The following is a 24,164-nucleotide window of genomic DNA, read 5'->3' on the forward strand; positions in this document are numbered from 1 at the left end:
GGAAAGTTAGTAACTGGTATGTAATGAACCTTGACAAACGGGAGAGTGGAGGAGACGACGAGAGACACGACGCGCTGAGGCTCGACTTGTTTTATTTACGGTATAAAAACGGATTGAGCCGTCTACTTAGAGAGATATATTGATAATATTGAAATATCTTCTTTCAACCCAATAAGCCTTCTTTGAAAACAGCAGTGGTCTTCGCTTGGTGAGTTTTGGCTTCTTATCACTGGATCAGGATTGGGGGCAATCCCGTACCCAAGTTACTGTTGGTTGATTGATGTCAGTGTGTAGCAGTCTTGGGATGATATATTTTTCAGATTTTCAAGTTTCAACATTAGGACCATTTAGGATAGTCCGTATCCATCAGAGATACTGTTAACCTGGCAGTTTTATCCTTCCAAGCTGTAATAAAGTTGTGGTGCGCCATATTCGCCTTCATTCCTGTTGTCAGGATGTTCTCCCAGTACCCCAGACCATGCCTAGACAAACCCAAAACCCAGGGGTTCTCAAGGGGTGCCGATGCTAAGGCGACGGGGGTTAGGGTGGTCCATTTTGCAAAAGTTTCTAGGATCTTTCGGGTCGGGTCGGAATTCTTGTCGATACCATGATACAAGGTTGTGTGCAAAATTTTATTCCGATCGGATAAATTTATCCCGTCCCGCAAAGCGACCAAAGTTTTCCTTATGTTATCAATAACGGGGCGAGCGATAATACGAATTCTCCCACTCAGTCCACATTTTTTTGCTCAATACGCACTGGCAGTCACTAAAAAAAGAACAGCAAAGGAGAGAAACACATCAGAGTGGAATAGGCATCCGTGAAAATAGCATATCCAAAATCCACCGTGCGTGCCATCATGTACTATTGGTCTAAATATAAGGGCCCAGGCGACCCGTAGTTTTAATGCGGTGAATACCCTTACCCTCGCCATAGCTCGGGCCGAGTGCATCCCTCCTCCCACCCAGCGCAACCCCCACTCGAATTGTGGCGAGGGTGAGGGTATTCACCGCATCCGAACTACAGGTCGCCTGGGCCCTTATCTTGAGACCAATAACATAACACCAATATCCCTCTCAGATGCAACGTCCGGTGCAGTGGTGCTCCTCGACCTGAAGGAAGTGCTTTTACTATTCCTTGCCGTGCGCGATGGCGCTAAAAAAATTCCCACTGATGAGGGCAACAGTGCGATACCCAGCTCTCGCAAAGTCGTTCACCACCCTTATATGTGCCGGTCGCCGATGAGCAGTGGTCAAGTCGTCATTGTCTGACCACTCGGCCGAGTCGACATTGAGGAAATCGTGGCTGGCCCCGAGGGATGTACCGACCGATAGATGCAAACGACGCCAGCGAGCGCTGCCCTGCCCCACTGGCACTGCGTCGAGGGCGACTTCGGCGCGGCAGGGTTCTTCTCTCTCAGCCGCTGCTGCATGGAGGTGGCGATCGCCTCTTTTCCTCGACCGTCGTCCCGTCGTTGAAGAAGGAGAGACCGATGGCCTTGCCCATCACCTTGCCCGGTTACCGTCCGATATCTGTGTGGTAAGCGGTAGGAGCCTTTGCGGAGGGCGATGTCAGTTCATGATGCTGAGGTCGATCAGTGGGCAGACAGCCAAGGTGCTACTTACCTTGTGACGATGAAGGTGGTGAACCGGACCATCGTCCTCTTCTCGTGCTCGGTGAGCGCGAGCTGACAGAAGAGTGTTCTTGAGAGTGTTCTTGACTTGAGAGATCTTACGTCTTGATCACCTTTGCCATCCAACGAGCGCATTGTAGGGCAACCGGTTTCAGGATGCTCGCTTCCAAGTCACCGTCCATCACGACGATGGTGAAGTACACCACATTGCGGTAGTCATCACGGGCCGCTGCTTCTTCAGCAATGCGCGTCAGGTGACGATCATCTTGTCGAAGTCGATTAAGTCATTGAGCGGTTTGAACGACACTCGGTCCGTGAGCTGCCACCACTTTACAAACCGCTTGAAAGACGGGGTCGCGGGAGTCCGGGGCCTGAAGACGGATGGTGTGAAAAGTGAAAAGATGCGTCATGCATTTCGTAAGAGGCTCTTTCATCCAGCAAGGATTTGCTTCTGGTTGCCAAAACAAGCCACATTTCGATGATTGAGCGTGTGCCTTTGCAGCTTCAGCGGCCATCCCAGACGCAGGCAAATTCATAACTAGCGTAATGCATTCGCACCTCCTGGCATACAGGGCATTGCCTGGCACTGAGAACAGGAACTGCAACAGGAACTGTGGATTATCGTTCCTGCCTGTGGCTGATAGAAAGACCAGATCTATCATTGAGAAGACTAGAGAGGGTTGGTGCGTTGAGCAGGCAAGCTCCTTGGTAGATAGCCGCTGGCGCGACTGGGCAATGTTGAAAGACAAGTATTCGCCCTATGCTAAAGGCTGGTACGTTATAATGGAAACTTTGACCGCTTTGCGGGACGGGAAAAAATCATCCGATCTTAATGAAATTTTGCACAGAAACTTGTGCTATAGTATCGACAAGAATTCCGACCCGGCCCGATGAATCTGACGAACTTTATTTTTTACCATGTAAATGTGGACCACCCTAACGGGGGTGGAGAATTAGGGGTTTTGGGGATGCTCAAGCACCCCCTGAAATTCAAAAGTCACCGTGCAATAGTGCTCCAGGAGTGCTTAATTTACGCCTGAGACACAAACTGCTTTGCGTAAGCCGCGAGGAGAGTGATGCTGCTTGGAAAACGTACCTACACATGCTTTTCTACGCAAGAATTCGAAGCTTCCATTCGCCAGATGCTAGAGAAGCACCCCCTGGGATTATGACAATTTTCCGCCCCTGTAAGGCGATACCCCGAAGACATCACCATCATCATGTTTATCAGGCTGGAAAACTGCTTTCATGAGTTCAAATTTCAAATCACTTCTTGCTCATTGCATTAGAATGGATAACATATTTATTTCCTAACTTACAGTTTGAAGCACTGCGAGTTGGGAGTGAAAAATATGCTGTGTATTCCAAAAGAAGCGAGACTGATTGGTAAATGTCAAGTTTAAGTCCTAAGAAGATTTCATTGATGAATTTTTCATATTTTTACATTATTTGACATCCTGAATCCAAAAATGATACTCATATGTTTCGCAATTAAAAGGAAAAAACAATCAAACCTGACCTAACCTTACCTACAAACCTACCTACCTACAACCTAAAACCTACAAACCTACAACCTAACCTAACCTAAAACCTAAAATTTTTGCTGTTTCATATTCGTATCAACAGCGTCACAATTGTAGTTAGGACCTAAACTTGACATATACCGACTGATTTGCAGGAAAGCTGACACTGACACTAGCCAGGGCCCAGGAATGCTTTTCATTTCTTACTCTCCTAACCCCTCGCAAATCACTAGCCAACTAATGACTAAGCCACAAGTATATGCTATCTTTGCCTATAGTTTGTTAGCTTCCTCCTGCAATACCTACCACTCAAATTTTTCTGTAAAGCTCTAGCTCTCAGGGATCCAATGGCTTGGAGCCTGGAGGAGGTCACTGGTCAGGTCACTCTTCCCCCCCCCCCCCCATACATCAGCAGCTCTGATAATGCCAGACTTTGTGGCACTGTGTAATGTTTGCTCAAGTGAATTGACAGGGATCTGATGTGGACACATTTTGCGTTCATCACATGCATTCTTGCTTTGTATTGTACTTATCATTGCAAGCCGATCCATCTGAAAATGGCTATTATTGGCTGCAGAATCAGGTGAAACGAATGAGGTGGGCATAACATTACACACTTCATACACGTGTCACCTTTGCACACATATTTACATTTGCGCCACCGTGCTGCTACACACTGGCCGGGTCGCCGTGTTGCTCACGCAGTAGTAGCTTCAGATACTCTCTTTGAAAGAGCCTGTGACCGAGATTGCGCAGCGCCGGAGGCAGAGCGTTATACTGGATACAGTGGCGTATAGGAACCGGCGGCGCCCGGATTCCGTTCTAATCACGGGTAAATCGAGCAGGTCGGACTGACGCGTATCACGCCCATACGCGCTGCCTCGCGACAGTTCAGTTCAGCATTCATTCATATTTGCGTTCATACATTCATACGTTCATTCGCTCATTCGTTCATTACAGTATTGCCTGTAAGGACTTTGTGTGAGAGCTCTCAATGTGCATGTAGCATGCCACGATTTGTCAGTGCACTCTTGCACACCCTAGGTTTGTAAATGCACGCCTGAGCAAGGCTAATGGTGGTACTGTGCAGTGTGCACCTTCGAGATCCCATCGAAATTTGCCACGTTTTGCAGTCTGGCCTTCGTCGGAATGCCGATGTCTAGACGCCGGCACGTTTTTACGTCGACGTGACGTTGGTATGTTCATTGAGGATCTCTGTGCACTGTCCAGGGGCTGGGCTGAAAATAAGTGGTATGTGATGCCTGCGTGGGGTCCCCCAGTGATATTTTTTAAGGCATCTTATAGGGGAATGGGGTACAAGTGGTTGATGATTCCGTTTTGGTGGGCTGGGCAAAGATTCGCCAACGAATTATATGCGTAGACGAAGATTTGAGTTACATGCGTGCGCAGGTAAATGAAGAAGACAAGGGAGGGTGATGAAGAAATGCGTAGGTAGCCAAATATTGCCATCAAATCAATGAGAGATGAAGATCGAGTATTTACCCTGTATTGTCTACACAAAATAAGAACAGAGGATTCTCCTCTCATATTAGCAACTAGCTAATTTTTACCCAATCAAATGTGTAGCAGTTGTTTGTTTAGTTGCATCGATTTCTTATTTCTAAAAGAGAAGTACATAGGTTCAGGTGTTTCCACCAATGCACGGCAAAGTACAAAACTTGCTGACAAAGTGACAACACCACATAACTTGCTCGATCAAGCTCTGCCTGACTGTGGTGGTGTGCAGAATTAATTGGTGCCTCGTCACGGGTATAGGCACGTCCTCATGGCCCAAGACGCCCCTCTCCGGGGCCGCCGTGCCGCGGCATATCGCACTGGGCACTAAAAACTGGGCGGCTGACCTCACATTGGCTCCATTATTCACTGTGACGAGGGTGCGAGTGTCAGGCTGATCAGGATCTGTTAACAGATTGTTCACCAGTCATACCAAAAGAGCTGTCACTGATTTAACAATGGAAGCTTTTGTAATGACAGTTGAGTCGTCCTACCAATTGAGTCGTCCTTCTGTCATCATTGCCGTCTCACGGACCTGTGAGCCGCTCCGACTGTGTTGGCTGGTGACCTGACGTGTCACCTGTCTGGTGCCACAGGGACGCGTCTGGAGACGTACCGGACCGGCCTCACCATGTCTGCCGCCGAGCAGATGCGGGCCATGCTGGACCAGCTGATGGGGACCAGCCGAGATGGTGAGTGGAGACCGCTGGCGGCGGGCTGGCCGGCCGGGCGGCGGGGCAGGATGGCAGCCCACCGCCCCACCCGAGCCACACGGCTGAGTGCTGAGCTTTGTGGAGGGAACCTGGGGCGGCTGCTCTCCTCCCGGCCGACCCGGCCGAGGCCGGGCCTGGCAGGTTCGACGCTATCACAGTGGGGCCTTAGCTGTATTCGTGGGGATAAGTTTTTGTGTATTTAGGATTGACTAAAATTTGGTAGCAGAAACCTTCTTTATGTTTGTATATCAAGTTCTTTTCCTTGAAAACACATCATTACATACATTCAGTTTTTGCTGTTACAATGTATCTTTCAATTTGGACTGTGAGGGCGGAATGGAGAGGTGAATAGCTTTCGGGGACTGTGCTTACTGCCACTGCCGCTGTATTCGCCGCGGCATATCATCGGTCGGTGCTGTGCTCTGCTGTGTGCTCGCCACTGGTCTGACAGCTGATAGTAAGCAGCGTGTGTTTTCTTCTAGGGTGTGGCCAGCTAAAAATGCGTGTTTGCCGCCGTCAGATGCCGTCAATCACGTGTGTATTACCCCCATTCAGTCACGGGCCAGTCAGTCGCTCTCTATCTCATTAATCACTGTAGCACTCTGATGTTTGAGATCACTCTGGATAGATGTCGCTACATATCGTTCTAGAGTAAGTGCTTTGGTTAATTTCATTTGGGTTTATGTCCAGACTTGCTTTTCACACTAACTCCTGGTAATTTTGCTGAACTCTTTATGAGAATAACACGAAAGTTTGATTTGTGCAGACATCCCACTGCAGAATCTGTTCTGTTGTCTATCTTGTGATACCGTTCCCGCACGAAGAAGATTGGGTGAGTAGGACTTTCTGGCGAGTGGCCATCGACATATCTAAGCTGTAATTATTATTGAGCTGTAATCATTCTCATGATTATGATCGACCCAAGCATAGGAGCAGGAATCAAACAAAAAACTTGTGGAAATAGACCTAAGTTCTAGCCAATGCAATGCAGTAAGTTACGAGCTTCGTATTAATATAATTTTGTAAATAATCGCTTGGCACTCGACGTGAAGCAGCCATCTATTTTTCAACGATTTTTTTCTCTTAAGGAGTGAAAATGCAAATAATTTCGCTTCTAGAATAGTTTGCTTGTTTAGTCAAGGAAGCTGTTTGAAAAGCAATAGTTAATGTTACATATTGTCTTAAAATTGAGTTTTGGTTACTATTTTTGATGATCAGTGTTTCATTGCAAAATATTATACGCTCCGTTGATTCTTGCTCCTTGGCCAGGGTAGTAAGAAACTCAAGTCGAACATTTCGGTTTGGGTTCTCAGTCGATTAGTGGCTAAAAATGTCCTCATTTGAAAATCTAAAACGCTCATTATCCTTGTCACTTCTACAGAGAATTCGGCTGCCATCTGCGACTAAAAAGAAATGAGTGCAATTTCGCTTCATTTATTAAAAATACTGTGATATCTTTCGGGCCCTTGCAGTAGTGTATGGCGATCAGTTTCCGTAATGTCATATGTTCTATGCTTGTATGCGCCCCGTTTCGCGATCCTCCGAGGTAAGGGAGGCCTGTGACGAGCTCTGCGGAGCGGACGACACCCTGGTCTGGCCAGCTCCGCCCCGGAGGTACAGGCAGAGCGAGCGGGCGCGCCGCAGGGCCGTTAACACCCTTGCAGGAGCAGCGCCGGATCGGCAGACGGCGGCGCGCGTATTGTGAGTCCGAGAGCCGCTGGCCGCGCAGCGTTTCCATGGCAACGTCCGGGGGTCGTGGTTGCCATGGTGACGGCGCCGCCACCGTCGCCCTCCCCGGTGTCCCCATGCCGTGTCACGATGGTCCGGTGAAGGTCATGCCAGGGACGACACTCGCATAATTTCTTTCCATTTCGTTGCATTTTGACATTCAAATCATTTCGATCATGTAACACCGTAAATACTAAACGAGGTTTTATTTGTCTACTGAATGATGTGAGCGTCGTCCCTGATTAGAGCTAGATGCCTTGATTCCATTGGATTAACATCCTTGCAATGTTCGATGGTGCGATATGTAGTTTATTTTTCGTGCAAAAAGGAAATCCTTGTTACATCTCCTGCTACGTGAGAAAAGCGCAGTGTAAGAATGTATTGCTTCTCACCTGTCTTCTGTGCAACGAAAAACCTCGGCGGTATTTCACATCGGCAAAACATCCTGCTGATAAGATTTATCTTTCGACGTTCCCCTCTGTGGCATCCTGTTGATCCTCTGCATGTGGCATCAGAATATCTGCTGGTGGTGGTCCCTTTCCTGCCATATAGCCTCGTTGCCGGTGCGCCCTAAAACACCACACCTTTCCTCATACATCACCCATCAGGCGACCGTAGCCTATGAGCAGGCGTTTCCGCGGCACGGGGGTCTCGGCTGTGATTCTGCGACCGACAGAGGTTCCCCGGCGGGGGTGGGGACCCAGCCAGCTGGTACGAGCGCGGGGAGCGGGCAGCGGTGGCCGCGCCGACTCTGACTCCCCTCCTGTCCGCCAGGCGAGTCGAAACTCAGCGTGCGCTTCACCGACCCGAAGGTCTGCAAGAGCTTCCTGCTGGGCTGCTGTCCCAACGAGATCCTGGCCTCGACGGTACGGTGGCCGCCGGTCCTCGGGCCGGGCCGGGGCGGGGCGGGTGACCACTGGTTCTTAGAGTGGGTTTGAGCCGAGGCGGGTGTGACTCTGAGTTGTCATAGTGGAAGTATCTGTCATTGGTTACATTTTATTACGTTTTCTCAAATACCGGTGTTTAGGAAACATTTGTGCCTATCAAAAAGGTTCGTACTTATCTCACCAATTCGATATTCGGTGTTAATTCTTCCCGGTGCTGGAGCCCGAGTGTGTGACACCGAGTGTGACCCGTGTGTTCACGTGGCGGCCGTTTCAGCGGATGGACCTGGGCACGTGCTCCAGGATCCACGATGTGGCGCTGCGGGCCGACTACGAGTCCGCCATCAAGGAGAAGGACTACTTCTACGACATCGACGTAAGCGCGCCGCCGCTAGTCAGAGACGTGATGGAGAAGCACGCGGGGATGCTGGGACAGCGGGTATCTTTTGTAGGATATGCCATGCCTGTTTCAAACTATCACTGAGAAGTACTGTCGCTATTTTCCACACAGTCCACAGTATGCGGGCACGTCCTGGAGCGCCGAACGATATGGGTCTTGAAATGATGTCGCGAAGTTGTATAATTTTCCCAGAGATGCACCTGACATCGGCGCCCGCAGTATCCTCAGATGCGTCTCCTCTGATGGGCTGTGTCTGCCTTCCCAGGCTATGGAGCACCTTCAGTCATTCATCCAGGACTGTGACCGGAAGACGGAGCTGGCCAAACGCCGACTGGCCGAGACTCAGGACGAGCTGTCGGCCGAGGTGGCCGCCAAGGCAAACAAGGTCAGTGTGACGCCCGGGTGGGTGGTGCCAGGCTCGGATCTTGTGGGATTGAGACCTAGCGATGAGCACGTCGACCGGAAAGGGGTCTTCTAGCTCACTCTCGTACTATTGGGACAAGGCTCTCGTCTTTATCACCATGGGTATAATGATCAGCGTTATCGCTGATGTTTGCGCTGGCTGAACGTCTAAAAGCCGACGTATCTGCGCTCATGTAACGGAGCCTCATTGGCTCACAGCCGCAGCCCTGTATCGTTACTCGTCTATGGTTTGTAGCTCAAGTCTGACCGTTTCGCCGCTTCCTGTCACTCGCCGTCAGGTGCACGAGCTGGCCGAGCAGATCGGTAAGAAGCTGGCGCGAGCTGAGGAGCTCGGCGCCGATGGACTCGTCGAGGAGAGCATGAAACTCATGGAGGAGGTGAGGCTGCTGCAGCTGCACCCCACCATAGAAGAGGGGGGGGGGGGGACAGGGCCGGGGCGACTTGTGATGATAGTACTTATGAGCGAGCTCACTTTTTTCAGTACACGTGCTTAGCTTATATCGACGTATAATCAGCTGACGCTTATGATTTTCCCCGTAAATACTTTTCTTGTGTATATTCTGCTCCATCGCCGAGTCGAACGATTTGCCGCTGAGCTGACCATCCCGGCTGAGGTGACTGTGCGCCGCTGACCGTGTGCCCGTCTGTCCACCGCTGACCTGAGCTGACCGTGCGCCGCTAACCTGACCCTCCGGTCCGGCGCCGCAGGTGGAGGACATCCGTAAGCAGAAGGCGCTGGCCGAACAGGAGTACCGCAACTCGATGCCGGCGTCCAGCTACCAGCAGCAGAAGCTGCGTGTCTGCGAGGTGTGCTCGGCCTACCTGGGCATCCACGACAACGACCGCCGGCTGGCCGACCACTTCGGCGGCAAACTCCATCTGGGCTTCATCAAAATCAGAGAGAACCTCGCCGAACTGCGGGTGAGCACGGACTGACGCCTGGGCGCTTTGCAGCAGAAGTTACTATTATGTACCCCTTTCGCTTATATTTCGATGTCTATAGCTGTTTTTGTGACTGTCTTTATTCGTTCATGCTTATTGGGTTTACTCAATTATTGAAGTGAAGCGTTGCAGGCTGCACCCTTTTCATCGTCTCCTTGCTTTATCTGCTTTCAGCCTTCCCTGTCAATCAACTCGTCCCACTCTAACCCCTCCCCCTCGGCAGAAAACCGTGGAAGAGCGGCGAGAGGAGCGCAGGAAGGCGCGCGAGGCCGAGCTGAATGAGCGACGGCGCGGCTCGCGCGACCGCGACCGGAGCCGGAGCCGGGAGCGGCGGCGCCGCAGCCGCAGCCGGGACTGGGAGCGGGACAGGGACAGGGACAGGGACCGGGACCGGTCGTCCCGGCGGCGCAGCAGGAGCAGGAGCCGAGACCGCGACCGCGACCGGCGCAGGTGAGCCGCGGCGGACGGGAGACACTTGGAAATGGGTTGATTTCTGCAGATCCTCAGAGGGTTAAGACCGTGGAGCGTTTTGTGTCTGGTGTTAAACGGACAAACCTCGGAATTAGTTCTGTTTGGAGGTTTCTGCGAAACGCGCTTGGAGATTCTTGTAGCTTTTTAGACTAATGGGGACTTTGTAGTATGGTGATGTTAGTACCCGAGCGCAGTGCAGCCGGTTCAGCGTCTCAGTGGTTTTCCTATCCCACCAGCTGTGCTGACGGCCTTACCGCACTCCGCAGGTACCGCGACCGGTCCAGTGAGCGGCGCAGGGACCGCTCCCGGGACCGAGACCGTGACCGGGACCGTCGCCGGCGGCGGGACAGCAGGGACCGCGACCGCGAGCGAGACCGGCGGTCAGAAAGGTGTGTATCAGAGGCGGACGGATCACGGAGGGACGGGCGCGGTGGAGGGAGGGAGAGGCAGTTTTGGACGTGGCTGGCTACCGACATTTCTATCAATTGCATCTTAGATTGCTGCTCTCCTTGGTTCGTTGCCCTCGACTTTTTTCGGTTGTTAAATAATTATCTGTCGGTACTGGTGTTGTATCTTTTTTTTTCTAGTCCTTGTGTGGTAGACGTTTTTTTTTCATCCCGCAGTCAAACATATCCCCTCACTGTCACTCGTCAGTGTATGACTCGCCCCGATCTGACGTGACACCCCTCCTCATCCCCACCCTCACCCCCACACACCCTCATTGTATGACCCGCTCCGATCTGACCCGTTTCTCCCCCTCCCCCAGACGGTCGGCCAGCGCGTCTAACGGCCGCGGGGACTCTGCCAGTCGCGACTGAGTACCGGCCGAAGTCGCCTGTCCACCCCGGCCGGTCAGTCCCGCCCCCTGCGGCGTCACTGTTCGATCTGTGTGACCGGTGACGTCACTGCTCGATCTGTGTGACGTCACTGTTCAGTCTGTGTGACTGGTGACGTCACCGCTGTCCTGTGTGACGTGTTAGCTGACTGCGCGAACTGTAATGTGACATCTATTGAACTGCCGGCAGAGCGAGTCCGAACGACGGCGGCTGAGCCGGGCCGGCGGACCGGCGGCGGCTGCTCTTTATCTATCCGCGACGGGACGGGACGGGTTAGGTGGGTGCCGTGGGGCGGGGCGGGTGTGGGGTAGTCACCGTATGTGCTGACCGGCGCGCATCACCCAGTTACGCCGCAGATCATCCTCCCATTGTCTGAGCCCCGCGACTGGCGCGCTCTCCAATAAATCGGTACAGCACGGCCGCTGAGTTTCGTCAGAGTCCGCCGCGGCGCCGACACAGGTGGTTGGAGCCTCGTGTAGACCCCGGCGATATCCGGGCGATGAAGTGTGCGGGAGAGGAAGGGAATAGGGGAGATCAAGGAGACATCGGGACGCCAGCCGCGGAACTCCGCCTCCTTGACCCGTGAGCGAGTCGTGATGGCTGCCGTGTCGTGGAGAAGTAAGACTCGGATGGCGCTTGATACGAGATACGGATGGCACTCGTATGCCTTAGGGGTGTGCAACTCTTGAGCTGCCGAGATCAATCGTGCCTGTCTGGACCCTCTATCCCTTCCGTTTTCAGCTTTCTTTTATTTTTGCATTCTGTTTCTGTTACGTAGCCTGGGTGAGGCTTTTTGTTTCTATCCCAGGGTCTGGAAAACCGGAATGCTATCCGCCCGTAGTGGGGCGCAGGTATCGTCATTAGTTTCTGCCGGCATGAAAGACACGGAGAAAGCTCGCTCGCCAATCTCCATTCATCTCAGAAAGCGAGATTATCTGGCAGCCGTGGCTCTGGACCGATAACTTTTTACCTTCTTCCATCGAGCAGTAAATCATATATCGCGGTTTCACGTGTGCCCGGTACCATGCTCTCCGCGCGCCGGTCATGCGGAACCCAGTGTCATCCATTTTGCGTCTCTCCCGTGTAGATTTCGGATGGAGCTGGCACGGGCCTGGCGTTCTATCGAATCTCGTGCAGAGATCAGTCTATTCTCGGGGGTAGCGGCGCTGGGAATTGCTTTCAGCTTGAATGAGCGCGTGACGCCTCCGGAGAGTTCGTCCGAGTGAAATCGGCCGGCCCGGTGAGAACTGGCTGGACAAGGGGATATTTATCTGCTTTTTGTGTCGTATCGGCTTAACTACGAGCACACGCACACCAGTACATGGGTATTAGGCACACGTAAACCAGTTCGTGACTAGGGATCGTACGTAACCGTGCACGAGATGTGTGGTAGCCTCGCGTCACACAACGCTCGACGGAAGGGTGTCGCGTGTCCAGTCCGCTGTCCACCCAGTTGGAAATAGGCCAATATGACTGCTCGAAAAAAACTGATGCATGTTTTCAGTGATTGGTGACTAGTATTTTTTAGTATTCTATTCTAGTCTTCTAGTATTCTGGTATTTTCTTGGGGTGAAAATTTAGCGCTGTGAAGAAAAAAAAACACTGATGTGGTACTATGAAAGTGACAGGATTTAGTAATGCCACAAGGAAAGGTTCATATGAGTAATGCACACAAGAAGTATCATGCATCAAAGTCAAAGCCAAGTGATTACATCAGACCATGGTGATGTGTTAGTATACATAGTCAATGTAGCATGTAACTCGAAATGTATTTATGATATGACACGAGGCATAAAACAGGACACAATACCATGCCGCTTCGTCGAATCCTGTCGGTTACAAATGAAGCCGTTCTAAGGGAATGAAGATGCCGCGGATGAAAAATGTTTCACAGCCTCGCTTACAATCTTACAACACTTTCCAGCGGTGTCTCTCATATCCTTCACTCACTGCTGAAGAGCGTTGATTTGATAAAATAATGCTGACCATAAAACTAGCCACTGGATGGACGCATTTTCTAATAAATTAAAATCGATACAACACTTTAATGATCGCCTTATCATAACTACGATCCACTATTCGGCATTGAAGTTTAACCTGAATCATCCAGCTCCGCGCCCAAAGACGTCTTTCAGGGAGGTCCACTGTGCCCCGAGTCGTCTTTCGCCCTTGAGCCGCCCCTAGTGTCGCGGTTTGCGGTTCGCGGCACCCCGGCGGGGTGACTGGCGTTCTTCCTCCTCCTTTACCCTCTGCTGATGGTAGATCATCTGCGCGAACTGCGTCTCTCCCTCGACAGACAGTCTGCGGGCAGCGGGAGAGGCGTGAGCGGGGCAGAGGAGGGACAGAGTGGATAGCGAGAAAGGCGTCGATGTGACAGAGGAGGGACTGAGCGGACAGCGAGAGAGGCAGAGCAGGGACTCAGTAGACGGCAAGGGAGGCACCAGTGATGCAACTTCTCTAGCTAAATGGCCTGCAGGCGTTCACGAAATAATCATCGCGTCATTACCGTTATATAAGATGGATTATGGGAGACGAGAGCCAACACTTTTTATTGTAGACGGAACATCGGTGGTCTCATTCCCTGCACGTAACACCCACAGTCAAGATTGTTTGATACAAACTAGCGCTGCAGCAGCTCGTCGCTCACCTGCACGTCTCGAAGAGCATCCAGAGCCAGAGCCGGCAGCTCCAGCTGCTGCAGCCGACCAGCGCGGCGTGGCTCTCACAGCGCAGCTTCACGTACCGGTTCGTGTGGCGCATCTCGCCCTCCAGAAGACTGTCGTTGTGCAGAGAGTACACCATGACTATCTGTCGGGGCAGAGGGCGGCACGAGTGAGCGGGGAATTCGCCAGGGTTGGTCGGAGAGACGTGTCGTACTTTCAGGAGAGCGCGGTTTGGTCACTTACGGAAAATGTGCAAAAGGAAACAGAAGTTTGATATAGGTACGAAATGAATTGATTCACTGTCACAATAAAAATGATGCTGCCTCTGGGAAAGAAAAGCATAGTGCGCTGTACTGTCTTCAGCTCAGCGCGAGTCGGCGGGAGCCCCTGCGCCTGTGGACCGTACCCCGGCGGGCTCGTGGGTGGCCTCCTGCATCCGGTGCAGCAGCACCGAGACCAGGCTGGAGACGGCCTCCTTCTCCTCTGCGCAGCTGACCGGTCGCCGCTCGAGCCGGCACACCAGGCCCTGGCACAGGTGGCGCACCACCGTCCGGATGTACGCCGTGATCCCGCTCACCCTGCCCAACAAACACACAAAATGGGTGTACACTGGGCGATACATTACACACTACACCGTGAGCCCGCTCACGCTGCCCAACAAACACACAAAGCGTAAAGCTCACTTCGCGGAACAGACGCAAACACACGAGCGGTATGGCTCACCATTGGAGATGGGCGGGCATTTCACATGGAACACATAGCCTGGGAACGGACATCGTATAATCTCGTCCACTATTATGCGTAAAACTCCACACCATGTTCTTAGATATTGTTACAGAGAAGCGGCGACCTGTAACTTCGCCCATTGACGCATCTCCCTTTTGCCCGTTCGATACCAGCGCAGTGCATTTTTACTTACCTAACCATATCGCCCACTTCGATGTGACTCTCGATCTCGGCGTATGTCCGGAATGCATTGGGCGCAATACCGTCTCCGCTGCCCCGGCCGGAGAGAAACGTGTTGGGGCTGACCAGCGCCGGCCACTGCCTGCAACGACGTCCGGCTGTCACTGGACGGACAAGCACAGTAGGATGGAAAGAATCACAGAGCCGAACACACCATTGGCTGATATGCTGAACAGTTTGGCTGGAATACATGCGATACTAGCTAAACTAGTCATTGCTGATTTTATTTTACAGTATCGTCAGCAGCTAATTCCCATTGAAAAGCGAAGACCGAAGTCATGGTTCACGCATGGCTACTATAGTCTGTAGTCTGCAGTGCAGTGTAAACAGGTTCACAACTAAGCTTTCCATTCCTTTTTCATCTAACTCAGCAGCAGACGCCTGCGACAGAGCTTACCACTGGTTCTCGCGGAGAAATGCGAGCATGTCGCAGCTGACGATCTTGCTGAAGGCCATCGGCTTGCCGCGCAGCTCGACGTGGTGGTAGCGCCGGTCGCAGCCGAGCTGGAAGAACTGGTGGACGGTGGAGATGTGGTCGCCGGCCGACCTCTCCACCCGGAGCAGCGCCTCGATGGCGCGCGGGTCGTCGGCGCAGCCCTGGCTCTGCAGCAGCTCGTGCACCTCCAGCAGCTGCAGCGACAACAGGGGGCGTCGTAGTGAATTGGGACACATTATCTCGGGTAGATGGCACACATGCCAATCTACGAATAGAAATCTATCGAATGTTCAGCCGAAAAGCCGCAATTAAAATAAAAATAGACAGCATATTTTTGCAAATTACTCTCGTTACATACTGAATAACTCATGAAATTGATTCACCCCTTGCAGGCTTATGCTGAACATCTATAGACCTAGAAGAGTTCAAAGACCCGCCCCCAACGATCTCCTCAAGCAGTAGTTTGAGTCTGACCTGTTTGGAGGACATGAACCGTTGCGGCATGGCCAGCGCGAGCCGCCCCAGGGGGCTGAGCAGGTCGGTACGCTCCTCGCCGGTCAGACAGCGCGCGAACTCGCTCTCGGCCGGCTGCAGCAGGTGTTTGTGCTGGGCCACGTAGGTGCCCCGCGGCGGGATGCCCTCCACGGGCCGCAGCTCCAGCGGCCCCACCAGGCACGGGTACTCGCTGGTCGAGTCCGCCTCCGCGACCTCCACCCGCGGCTCGGCTGGCGTGGAGGAGGAGGACTTGGTGGTGCGCCTGGTGGACTTTTTCCTGGGCTTGGCGCCTGAGCTGGCTGGTGGGGATGATTGGGTGTTGGTTTTCAGCTTCGGTGATGCACTGGCTTCGTCATTTGGGCTGGAGTCCATGTTAACACGCCGATCCGGGCCATTCTTGTCCTGCTTTGAAGCTGCAGCATCGCTCGTCTGTGCTTGGAGTTTGCGGCCACCTTTCTTCTTCCTGGACGACTTTTTGGGCATATCGGCGGGCTTGGACTCTGACGCCGGAAATTTCACCGCGTCCTCTCCCTCGGGTGTCTCTCGTCTGTCACCAGCCTCCTTGGCGCGCGCCGCCGAGAGGACGGCGGCGGAGATGCTCTGTAGCGAGGCGAACATCTGGTCCATCTGCGGCAGCGCCTGTCGCACCTGCTCCACGTCGCCGGTGACGCTGCCGCTCTCCAGCCGCAGCTGCTCGCTGCTCCGACACGCCTGCTTCATGCGGTCGTCGATGTCGCTCAGCATCGACTCGAAGTGGTCGGTCTGGTGAACGCCACCGAACACCCTCTCCTCGTCCAGCTCCATGGCCGTGGCCTCCAGGACGGCCACCTCGTCCGTGTTCCCGGCCATCGTGACGCTGACTTTCAGAGAGGCTTCACTCGCTCCGTGAGACGTGGTCCCTTCCCTAGCTATGCCGCTGCTGTCGTCACTCTTGACGTCGTGTCCTCCAGCAGCGCAAGCATTCCCATCTTCGGTGTCAGTCGTCTCACTCGTGTCTTGAGCTTCGTCAAGTTTTCGTTTTGGCTGCCTGCGAACAGCACTGTTCGTCCTGTCAGTGTCATCCTCGTCTTTTTCACCCGTTTCGCGGACAGGGATTCCCCTTTCCACGGCTTTCTTTTCGACAACATCGCTGTCCGTTTTCCCCTTCTCCAAAGCGGCGTTGGCCAGCTTCTGCGGGCTGTCCACCACGTCCAGAATGTCGGTCAGAGACCCACCCAGCCGAAGATGCCGCTCCGTGAACTCTTCCATCACCCTCACCCTCATCTCCTCGACAGCGTCCAGACGTTCGCCGTCCCTATCTTGCTCGCCATCTGGGCTTCTGCTTCCGCTGGCAGTCTTCGCCTCAACTCTGTTTTCTCGGTCATCCTCACGGAGCTTCTTTGGTGTCGCGCTACCGGCGTCTGATGCTGCCATGCTAGGAGCAGCAGCAGGTGCCGCTCTGGTCTGTTTCTTGTTCTTGGCAGCTACCCGACGAGCATTACCAGGGTTCTGTCCGGCCTCCGATGCGGCGCCCCGAGCTGTAGCGCTGCTTGGACGCTGGACTTTGGGGACGCCTACTGCTCCCTGAGGGTTCTGGCAGTTGCGGTCGACGCTCTTACGGTCCCAAAGGAACCCCAGTGGAACACCCATGCTTCGGCTGAACTGCTCTGGATCCAGCGACTTGAAGTCGGACGCTCGGGCGGTGGAGAAACCTGCAACGTCGGATCAGATCAGGGGCTGAAAATTGTCGCTCGTGCTTCTTTTTGTCAAGAACATACGGCAATTGATCTAACTGTATTAGCAAATTTCTACTTTATGCTTATTGCATTGTGCATTGAAATGGTTTAAAGTAACTGAAAATAGATTAGAGGCTGTTCGACTGACCTGTGTAGTTTGTCGGCGGCGGCGGGTCGAAGAGCACGTCTCCTCGCTCGAACCTCCTGTCGAACCAGTGGCCGACCCGGTCACCGTACCGGACGTCCCGCTGCACCTGCCGCCGCCACCAGGCTGCGTCGCGCCGCTGCCGCTCCTCCACAGTGCAGGGGCGCTCCCAGGGTACGGGATCGTCTGGAGGCCGTCTGCGCCGCGCCAGAGCCGCGCAGGTGGCCCGACTACGTCGCTGGAAGGCTGACAGAACTGCCCTCAGCTGCCTGGGTGACGCACGCCCGTGGGTGAGGCGGTCTGATGCGTAGGAAGCTGGGGATGCGGCCGTGGAGCTCTGCGTAGGCTCGAGCTCTGCGGCTCCGTGGGAGAGTGATTCTTTGGATAGACTGTGGTTACCATTGCTTGTTCCATTCCGTCTCACTGGTACCTGACTTGTGGGCACGGACTTACTTTGAGATTTCTTTTCAACACAGGTCTTCCTCCTCGCACCGCCGGTTGGCTTTGAGCCTGTATCGTCCAGTTCTGGTTGTGTGCCGGGGTCGTCACCCTGATCTCTCGCTCTGCTCTCCGCCGGTGCTCCGTCAGGCCGCGCCCGGTCTTCTGATGGAGGCCTGGAGACCTCGACTGGTCTGGCCGTCCAGCGCTCCAGCTGCGCGGAGACGGGCCAGACCAGCGGGGGCAGCAGCTCGTACCCCGGTGGCGGACGGAACGCTCTCGGCGGCTGGCCGATCGGCAGGGGTAGCCGCTCGATCTTGAAGTTCACGGACCACGGAGTACGGCCCTCCAGGTGAATACAGGCGGCTGCTAGGAGGGCGGTCAGTTCGGCGTATCTGGTGCGATTCCTCTTCAGCTCAGCTGCTGCTTTTGGATCGGTTAGGGCAGCATTTTGCTCGGTACTCGAGACCTGCACTCCATTAACTTTGGTAGAGCTTCCACCGGTACCGCTTGCACAGTTGTTCTTTACCTCAATATCCTCAGATTCGACATCTTTCTCAGCACTACCATTCATCTCAGCTTCCTTTCTGTTGGCGGCATTCACCTCAGTGCCGTTGAAAGCGGCGCCATTCGCCTCGGCACCATTCGACTCGGCACCAGCTACCTCGACATTATTTGTCTCGGCAGCATTCACCTCGGCTCCATTCACTTTGGCAGAATTCGCCTCTGCATCTCTCACATTTGGATCCTGCACCTCTGCAACCTTCATCTCTGCACCTCTCACATCTGCATCTGATCTCACCTCTGCATCCTCCACCTCTGCATCCTTGACCTCCGTGACATTCGCCTCACCTTCGTTGACCTCAGCAGCGCTCGCCTCTGCCGCCCTTATCTTTCCATTCCTCACCTCCGTATCTTTTTCTTCGACATGTTGTTCCGCATCGGCTTTCGCTTCGGTATTTTTCGCAGCGACATTCACGCTCATACCATTTGCATCAGCTCCATTCGCCTCAGCAGTATCCGAATGAATACCATTCCCATGAATGCCGTTCACCTCGATATCATCAATATCATTCGCCTCAATATCATTCACGTTTGTATTCTTCCCTTCTGTACCCTCCACCGCAGCTGCTGTACTCTCTGCGGTATCCCCGGCTGGCGCGTTGGCGAACTGGAACGCCGACTCGTCCAGCAGCTTGGCCAGCTGCTCCAGCTGCACCATCACGGCCAGGTAGCGCAGCTCCGTGTCGCTCCCGGTGGCGCCCGCACCCAGCCCGCTCTCGGACGGCTCCTCGCCAGCTGCTGGTCCGCTCCCTGGACACAGCTCGGGAGCAGCCGGTGGCTGATTATCGGGGCCTGTACCTGTGGTTTCTAGATCCCTAACCAGTGAGTCTGTGGATGCATCGGGTGATGTTTGCCGATGTGACGCACTCAGGGCGCTCTCAATTGTCGCTGTTTCTACCATGGGTGGTCCGCCGTTCGCTGCTGTCGCCTCTGTGTTCTCTTCAGGTCGAGGGTCGGTCTTATCAGTCCGTGCTCCCTCCTCAAACCCGAGGTTGGTGATGGATCCTTCAGCCCCGTTGTCTTCTCTGTTACCAGTGTCGGTAGTGTTCCTCGGAGTTCCGATGTCCACCGCCTCTGTCCCCGGCTCCCATCCGACTCTAGTCTTCCAGGTATCGATATCGGTGGCAGGTGCCTCAGTCTCCCCCAGCCCGGGGTCTGGGGTGGTGGTCCCAATCTTGATGTGTGCTGTAGCTGCTCCAGCCTCCTCCTTGAATCTGCAGTCTGGAGCAGTGGTTCCGTTCTCGGTTTTCGCACCAGTCATTTCAGCCTGAACAGGATCTGGGGCGGTGGTTCCGGTCTCGATGTCTGCTGCAGTTGCCTCAGTGCCCTCGTGTTCGGGGTCTGGGGCCGCGATTCCGGTCTCGGTGCCTTCTGTAGCTCCGCTCTCAGCCTCCTCCCCGAATCCAGGATCGCTGGTGGTCGTTGTGGTCTCGATATCTGTCGCGGCTGTCTCGGTATCTTCGAGTCCGGGGCCATTGCTAGTTGTCGTTCCGGTCTCTGTGTCCGTCACAGCCGTCTCAGCATCCTCCCCGAGACTGGGGTCTGGGGCGGTGGTTCCGGTTTCGATATCCACCGCAGCTGCCTCAGTCTCCTCGAGCCCGGGGTCATTGTTGGTTCTCGATTCGGTATCGGTGTCAGTAGCAACCGTCTCAGCCTTCTCCCCGAGTCTGGGATCGGGGGTGGTCGTCCCGGTCTCCGTCTCTGCTGTAGTTGCTTCAGTCTGCTCCTCAAGTATGGGGTCTGGGGCGGTGGCTTCGGTCTTGATATCCGCCGCGGATGTCTCAGCCTGCTTGGGGTCGTTGGAGGTGGGTGTTCCCGTCTCGGTGTCTATGGCAGCTGCCTCAGTATCCTCGAGTCTGGTGGTCGTCGTCGTTCCTTTCCTAGTGTCCGTCGTAGCTGCATCAGTCTCCCCGAGTCTGGTGGTGGCGCTCGTCCCATTCTCGGTGTTCGACGTCTCGTCTTTCTCCGCCGTCGGCACCGAAGAAGTATCAACCGGATCGGCTCCAGATTCTCCAGTCGTTGAAGGTGCAGCATCACTTTCGGTCTGAAAAGTGTGACAACAAATTAATTAATCATACCCACGTAATAAAATCGTACTTTTTAACTCTCAGCTATACATCTCTTTTCCATTCCTTATCGACTCTGAGCAGCGGGCATTAAAGGAACCCAAGAAGCTGGTCATTCTTAGCTAGCACCGTGAGGACGACCGATTATTACATGATTATAATAGATGTAAAAATCAAGTATTTCTTTATTATCATCCTTTCCAAAAGTATGCTGAGTCAAAATTATATTGTTTTAGCGTTTTCAAATATATCGGCCACAGACCTTCATCAGTGAAATATAAGAAAGGATTTCCTCCTTTTTTGAGATTATTCACTGATGAAGGCCTTGCAGCGGCTAACAAAGTGCGCTAATCGCAATTCAGTCCACTTTGCGATTTACCGTCTTTCCTTAATTAGCTGACTTACATAACCCTGGCCAATGAATTGGGCAGGCTAGGCATCTACTGATATCTCAGAACACACTGCGATTTTCTAGGTTGCAGGGGCGCTATGCTGACGGGGCCGTATGGTCGGCAGCATGAGAAGACAGAATGATGAGAACTCGTAATTTTGATTTTTAAGCTGACTTTGACTTGTCCTTTCACTGACCTAAGATGATATGTGACGAAGGAAATATATAAATGATTATCATGGGCGCACGTTTATTGTCGCGTTTCGTTTGGCATCTTAATTATTTTCTTCTTCGTAACCTGTATTTGGAGAAAATCATCACATAGGTAGGTACGTGAAATATTCCCATGTTTTTAATATTTTCCCCGTCTGTGTTCGCTGGCTCAGGCTGAAAAAGCTTGAGGCGCGGCAAACGTTTATCGACTGATAACTTATCAATCACTTGTTTCTGAATCGTTTCACGGTTCTCCTTTAATGTATCTCATTATCAGGCCAGCGAGAAACAAATAAAACGATTTGCATCCTTTCACTCACCGCCTTGGGTTTGTAGGGTATCGCCATGACCACTGCACAGAAGCAGTCTTCTGGCGCCGCCTCTCCTTCTGTCCCCGGCTCACACACGCGCCCGCGGCCGTCCCGGCCCGACTGAAACCCCGCCCCTCCCTAACAGCGACCCGCGGGAGGTCACCGGCAGAGGCGCGCTCAGCGACCGGCGACCGGGGGGCACGATTGGGATGTCAAACGGCCGTGAGTCGTGGCTGTGCCCGAGTATTCAGGGCACAGAATGGTCAGCTTTGGTCGAAATATCTAACACGTGTCACCGGAAGGCTCTTTTGTTAGCGTCATCGACTTTTCATTGCTATCGGTTAAATTTGCAACAGTGGCTGGATATTGTAGGCAGTTCTCGCCTAGCTGGACGCCGTAAATTGTGGGCATCTATATCCGAGTAGAAGCTAATGAGCTCCTTATCAGCTCTAAGCTCGTAAACTTGTTTAATTAGCATCCGTAACCATACACTGTTAATCGTACAGCTGAAGTAGCTGTCCTGAAATAACTTCGATACGGGTCTGATATTCTCAGTTTGGTACAAAGTCGCTGCTCAATTACCTGTGACTATAGCAGTATTATCAGTGATGTAGGCATCATCAGCTCACATTACCGGCTTTCTAAGGCGATAAGTGCCTACACAGTATCAAAGTTTCCCACAAATCGGACGTGCCTTGACCGGGCACCGTTACTGGGCCGCCGCTGCACTGTGGGGAGCGGGCCGTTCCGCAAACCGACTCCGACAGCACGTCCGGTCCGCCCTCTGCGTCCACCGCTCCTCTGCAACAGTCTGAGGTGCTCTGAAATAGCAGGTTTTGATGTGAACTCGTCTTGCTTGGCACTATGATGACCGCCGATAATTGATTTCTACCTTATGAACTATAGCATCTGAGTACTTCACACGCATTTCTATATAGATAAAAACTCATCGTCTATTTTGGCACAGTGGAACCGGCAGGTTCAGTAAGAGGTCATTTTGCAGTATCAATTACTTAACTGTTAGTCAGGCCTCGGATGAAGACAGCAAAACCGGCTCGTTCCATGGTGAACGGATTGTTTGTGGTCTGCGGCGGTGAAATATGGTGTTAGTGTCTACGGCTGTGGTGAAGTCTCTTGCCTATTGGTGCTAGTGTGGACTGCCGTAATAAAGTCTCCTGGTGCTAGTGTCTAATGCCGTAATGAAGTCTCCTCATGCGTTAGTGTCCACCACCGCAATGAAGTCTTCTGCCTCCTGGTGCTAGTGTCTACTGCCGTCTCATGCCTGTTGGTGTTAGTGTCTATTTTGCAATCAAGTCTCTCTTGGTGCTAGTGTCTACTGCCGTACTAAAGTCTTCTGAATGAAGTCTTCCACTACGTAGTGATAATACGCAACTGAACATCGCAGCCTTCTGGCCTCCGGATGCTGGTGCTACTGGCCTGTCAAGCTTTGCAGTCTCCAGGGCTCTATCTCGGGTTATGCCACCCAACGACTGAGTTCACATTGTCTTTAGGCATCAATCCCTAGTTGGATATGTGGACTGTTTGTTTGTTTGTTTGTTTTGTTGGGTTAGGCCCTTTCGGTCGACAAGACCATTGCAGAGCCGGAAGGATGATAGGATTTAGGGGGAGACATTGGTCTGGGCAGGCACCCTAGTGAGTCGCCGGGGCTGAGCCCGTCCAGAGGACAGGCCACCCAGCCCCAAGGCACTCACTGCACCCGGCTACGGGGTGCGCTCCCTCAGGAGCAGCGGTGCCGCTCCAAGGGAGCAGCCCGCATGAGATAAAGTTGCCTGTCCAGCCCGGAGGGGGGTTGCGGCGTGGAGGAGAAGGATTTCAGCATCCTGAGGATAGAAGCATGGGAAGGTCGATATGTGGACTGGATGGAGGCCACCTTTTCTCTCCCATCCCATGTCCCATCCCTTCCCATCCCCCTATCCCTGCCGGTCGGTCGGCCCAGGTCGGCCGGCGCGGCGATGTGACCCACACTTTGGCGAGGGTCAGCTCGGGCCGCCGCGCCGGGCCACTCAGCTGACTGGCGGCCCAGCTGACTGGCCGTGGCACCAGTTGGCCCAGTGCCAAGTGGGCCGCCACCGGCGGACCTGGTTCCGGCCGTCTCATGTCGCCGGTGGCTGCAGCTCTGACGGACAGCTGCTGATGGTCAGCGGGCGGCGGCTGATGACTGAGTCAGCGCCTATAGATGCGGTGAAAACTTCTGGAACAGAAGCGGAACAGAACAGAACTTCTGTTCATAGAAAAGCTGCCTAGATTGATTTCGCTCGCTGTATTTGGCGCTTTTCATTGGGCTATCAGCAGCCTAACCCTGAACCGTTCTGGCTGACGTCAACAAGACGCCCCATCCTGCTGATCTCAGCAGTCGGTGATGTCCAATGGTCCCCGTTGGGCGTCGTCTGTGTTCATGTGCCACCCGCAGGTCGATGTCGGCCGGTGCCGACCGTCACCTGTCCCAGTTAATGTCGGCGGCCGACCCCGATCCCGTGAGCGCGCCGCCGCGCCGTGCCCTCGTTCGGTCCCGCCAGGTCCGGCTAGGGCGGCCGTGGCACGTCCCCCGTAAACGGGTTACAGGTGTCGACGTCCTGCTGACCCGACCTGCCCTCCTCTCCGCTCCCCTCGCCGCACAAAGGAGCGCCAGACGGTATAACTACCTTGTAGGCAGAGGCGGTTCCAGGATGCAT

The 24,164-nt window shown here is 53.6% G+C and overlaps 2 protein-coding genes across 5 annotated transcripts; one reads left to right on the forward strand and one right to left on the reverse strand.

Annotated features, from left to right (window-relative positions):
* The first annotated feature begins 28 nt into the window (after positions 1-28).
* Positions 29-11,486, forward strand: LOC122363342 (putative RNA-binding protein Luc7-like 2). Of its 4 annotated transcripts, none has more exons than XM_043332495.1 (11): positions 29-208; positions 5,268-5,363; positions 5,867-5,918; positions 7,887-7,978; positions 8,274-8,372; positions 8,662-8,781; positions 9,098-9,196; positions 9,528-9,740; positions 9,985-10,211; positions 10,499-10,621; positions 10,999-11,486. In XM_043332495.1, the coding sequence occupies exons 5-11, from the start codon at positions 8,277-8,279 to the stop codon at positions 11,048-11,050; spliced, it is 930 nt and encodes a 309-aa protein (XP_043188430.1). In that variant the 5' UTR covers positions 29-208; positions 5,268-5,363; positions 5,867-5,918; positions 7,887-7,978; positions 8,274-8,276; the 3' UTR covers positions 11,051-11,486. The 4 variants fall into 4 exon arrangements, with proteins under 4 accessions (XP_043188430.1, XP_043188429.1, XP_043188428.1 ...); XM_043332496.1 differs by having other exon boundaries at positions 41-208; positions 5,867-7,085; XM_043332494.1 differs by having other exon boundaries at positions 5,867-7,978.
* A 1,332-nt stretch (positions 11,487-12,818) lies between these two features.
* LOC122363341 lies at positions 12,819-21,603 on the reverse strand. Its single transcript, XM_043332491.1, has 8 exons — positions 21,481-21,603; positions 17,492-20,534; positions 15,608-17,319; positions 15,095-15,327; positions 14,651-14,779; positions 14,138-14,309; positions 13,716-13,876; positions 12,819-13,369 (listed from the first exon to the last, which is right to left on the reverse strand). The coding sequence occupies exons 1-8, from the start codon at positions 21,505-21,507 to the stop codon at positions 13,249-13,251; spliced, it is 5,598 nt and encodes a 1,865-aa protein (XP_043188426.1). The 5' UTR covers positions 21,508-21,603; the 3' UTR covers positions 12,819-13,248.
* Between the last annotated feature and the right edge of the window lie 2,561 nt (positions 21,604-24,164).

The sequence above is a fragment of the Amphibalanus amphitrite genome, unplaced genomic scaffold, assembly GCF_019059575.1.
Source record: "Amphibalanus amphitrite isolate SeventyFive unplaced genomic scaffold, NRLGWU_Aamphi_draft 000617F_arrow, whole genome shotgun sequence".
NCBI classification, from domain to species: domain Eukaryota; kingdom Metazoa; phylum Arthropoda; class Thecostraca; order Balanomorpha; family Balanidae; genus Amphibalanus; species Amphibalanus amphitrite.

Excerpts from the sequence above, each read along its gene's own strand:
- LOC122363341 (XM_043332491.1), bottom strand. The coding sequence starts at position 21,507 with ATGGCGATACCCTACAAACCCAAGGCG. Across the intron at positions 15,328-15,607 it reads GGTTCATGTCCTCCAAACAG|CTGCTGGAGGTGCACGAGCT; the intron begins GTCAGACTCAAA and ends TTGTCGCTGCAG. Across the intron at positions 14,780-15,094 it reads TTTCTCCGCGAGAACCAGTG|GCAGTGGCCGGCGCTGGTCA; the intron begins GTAAGCTCTGTC and ends ACGTCGTTGCAG.
- LOC122363342 (XM_043332493.1), top strand. The coding sequence starts at position 5,303 with ATGTCTGCCGCCGAGCAGATGCGGGCCATGCTGGACCAGCTGATGGGG. Across the intron at positions 7,979-8,273 it reads ACGAGATCCTGGCCTCGACG|CGGATGGACCTGGGCACGTG; the intron begins GTACGGTGGCCG and ends CGGCCGTTTCAG. Across the intron at positions 8,373-8,661 it reads ACTACTTCTACGACATCGAC|GCTATGGAGCACCTTCAGTC; the intron begins GTAAGCGCGCCG and ends CTGCCTTCCCAG.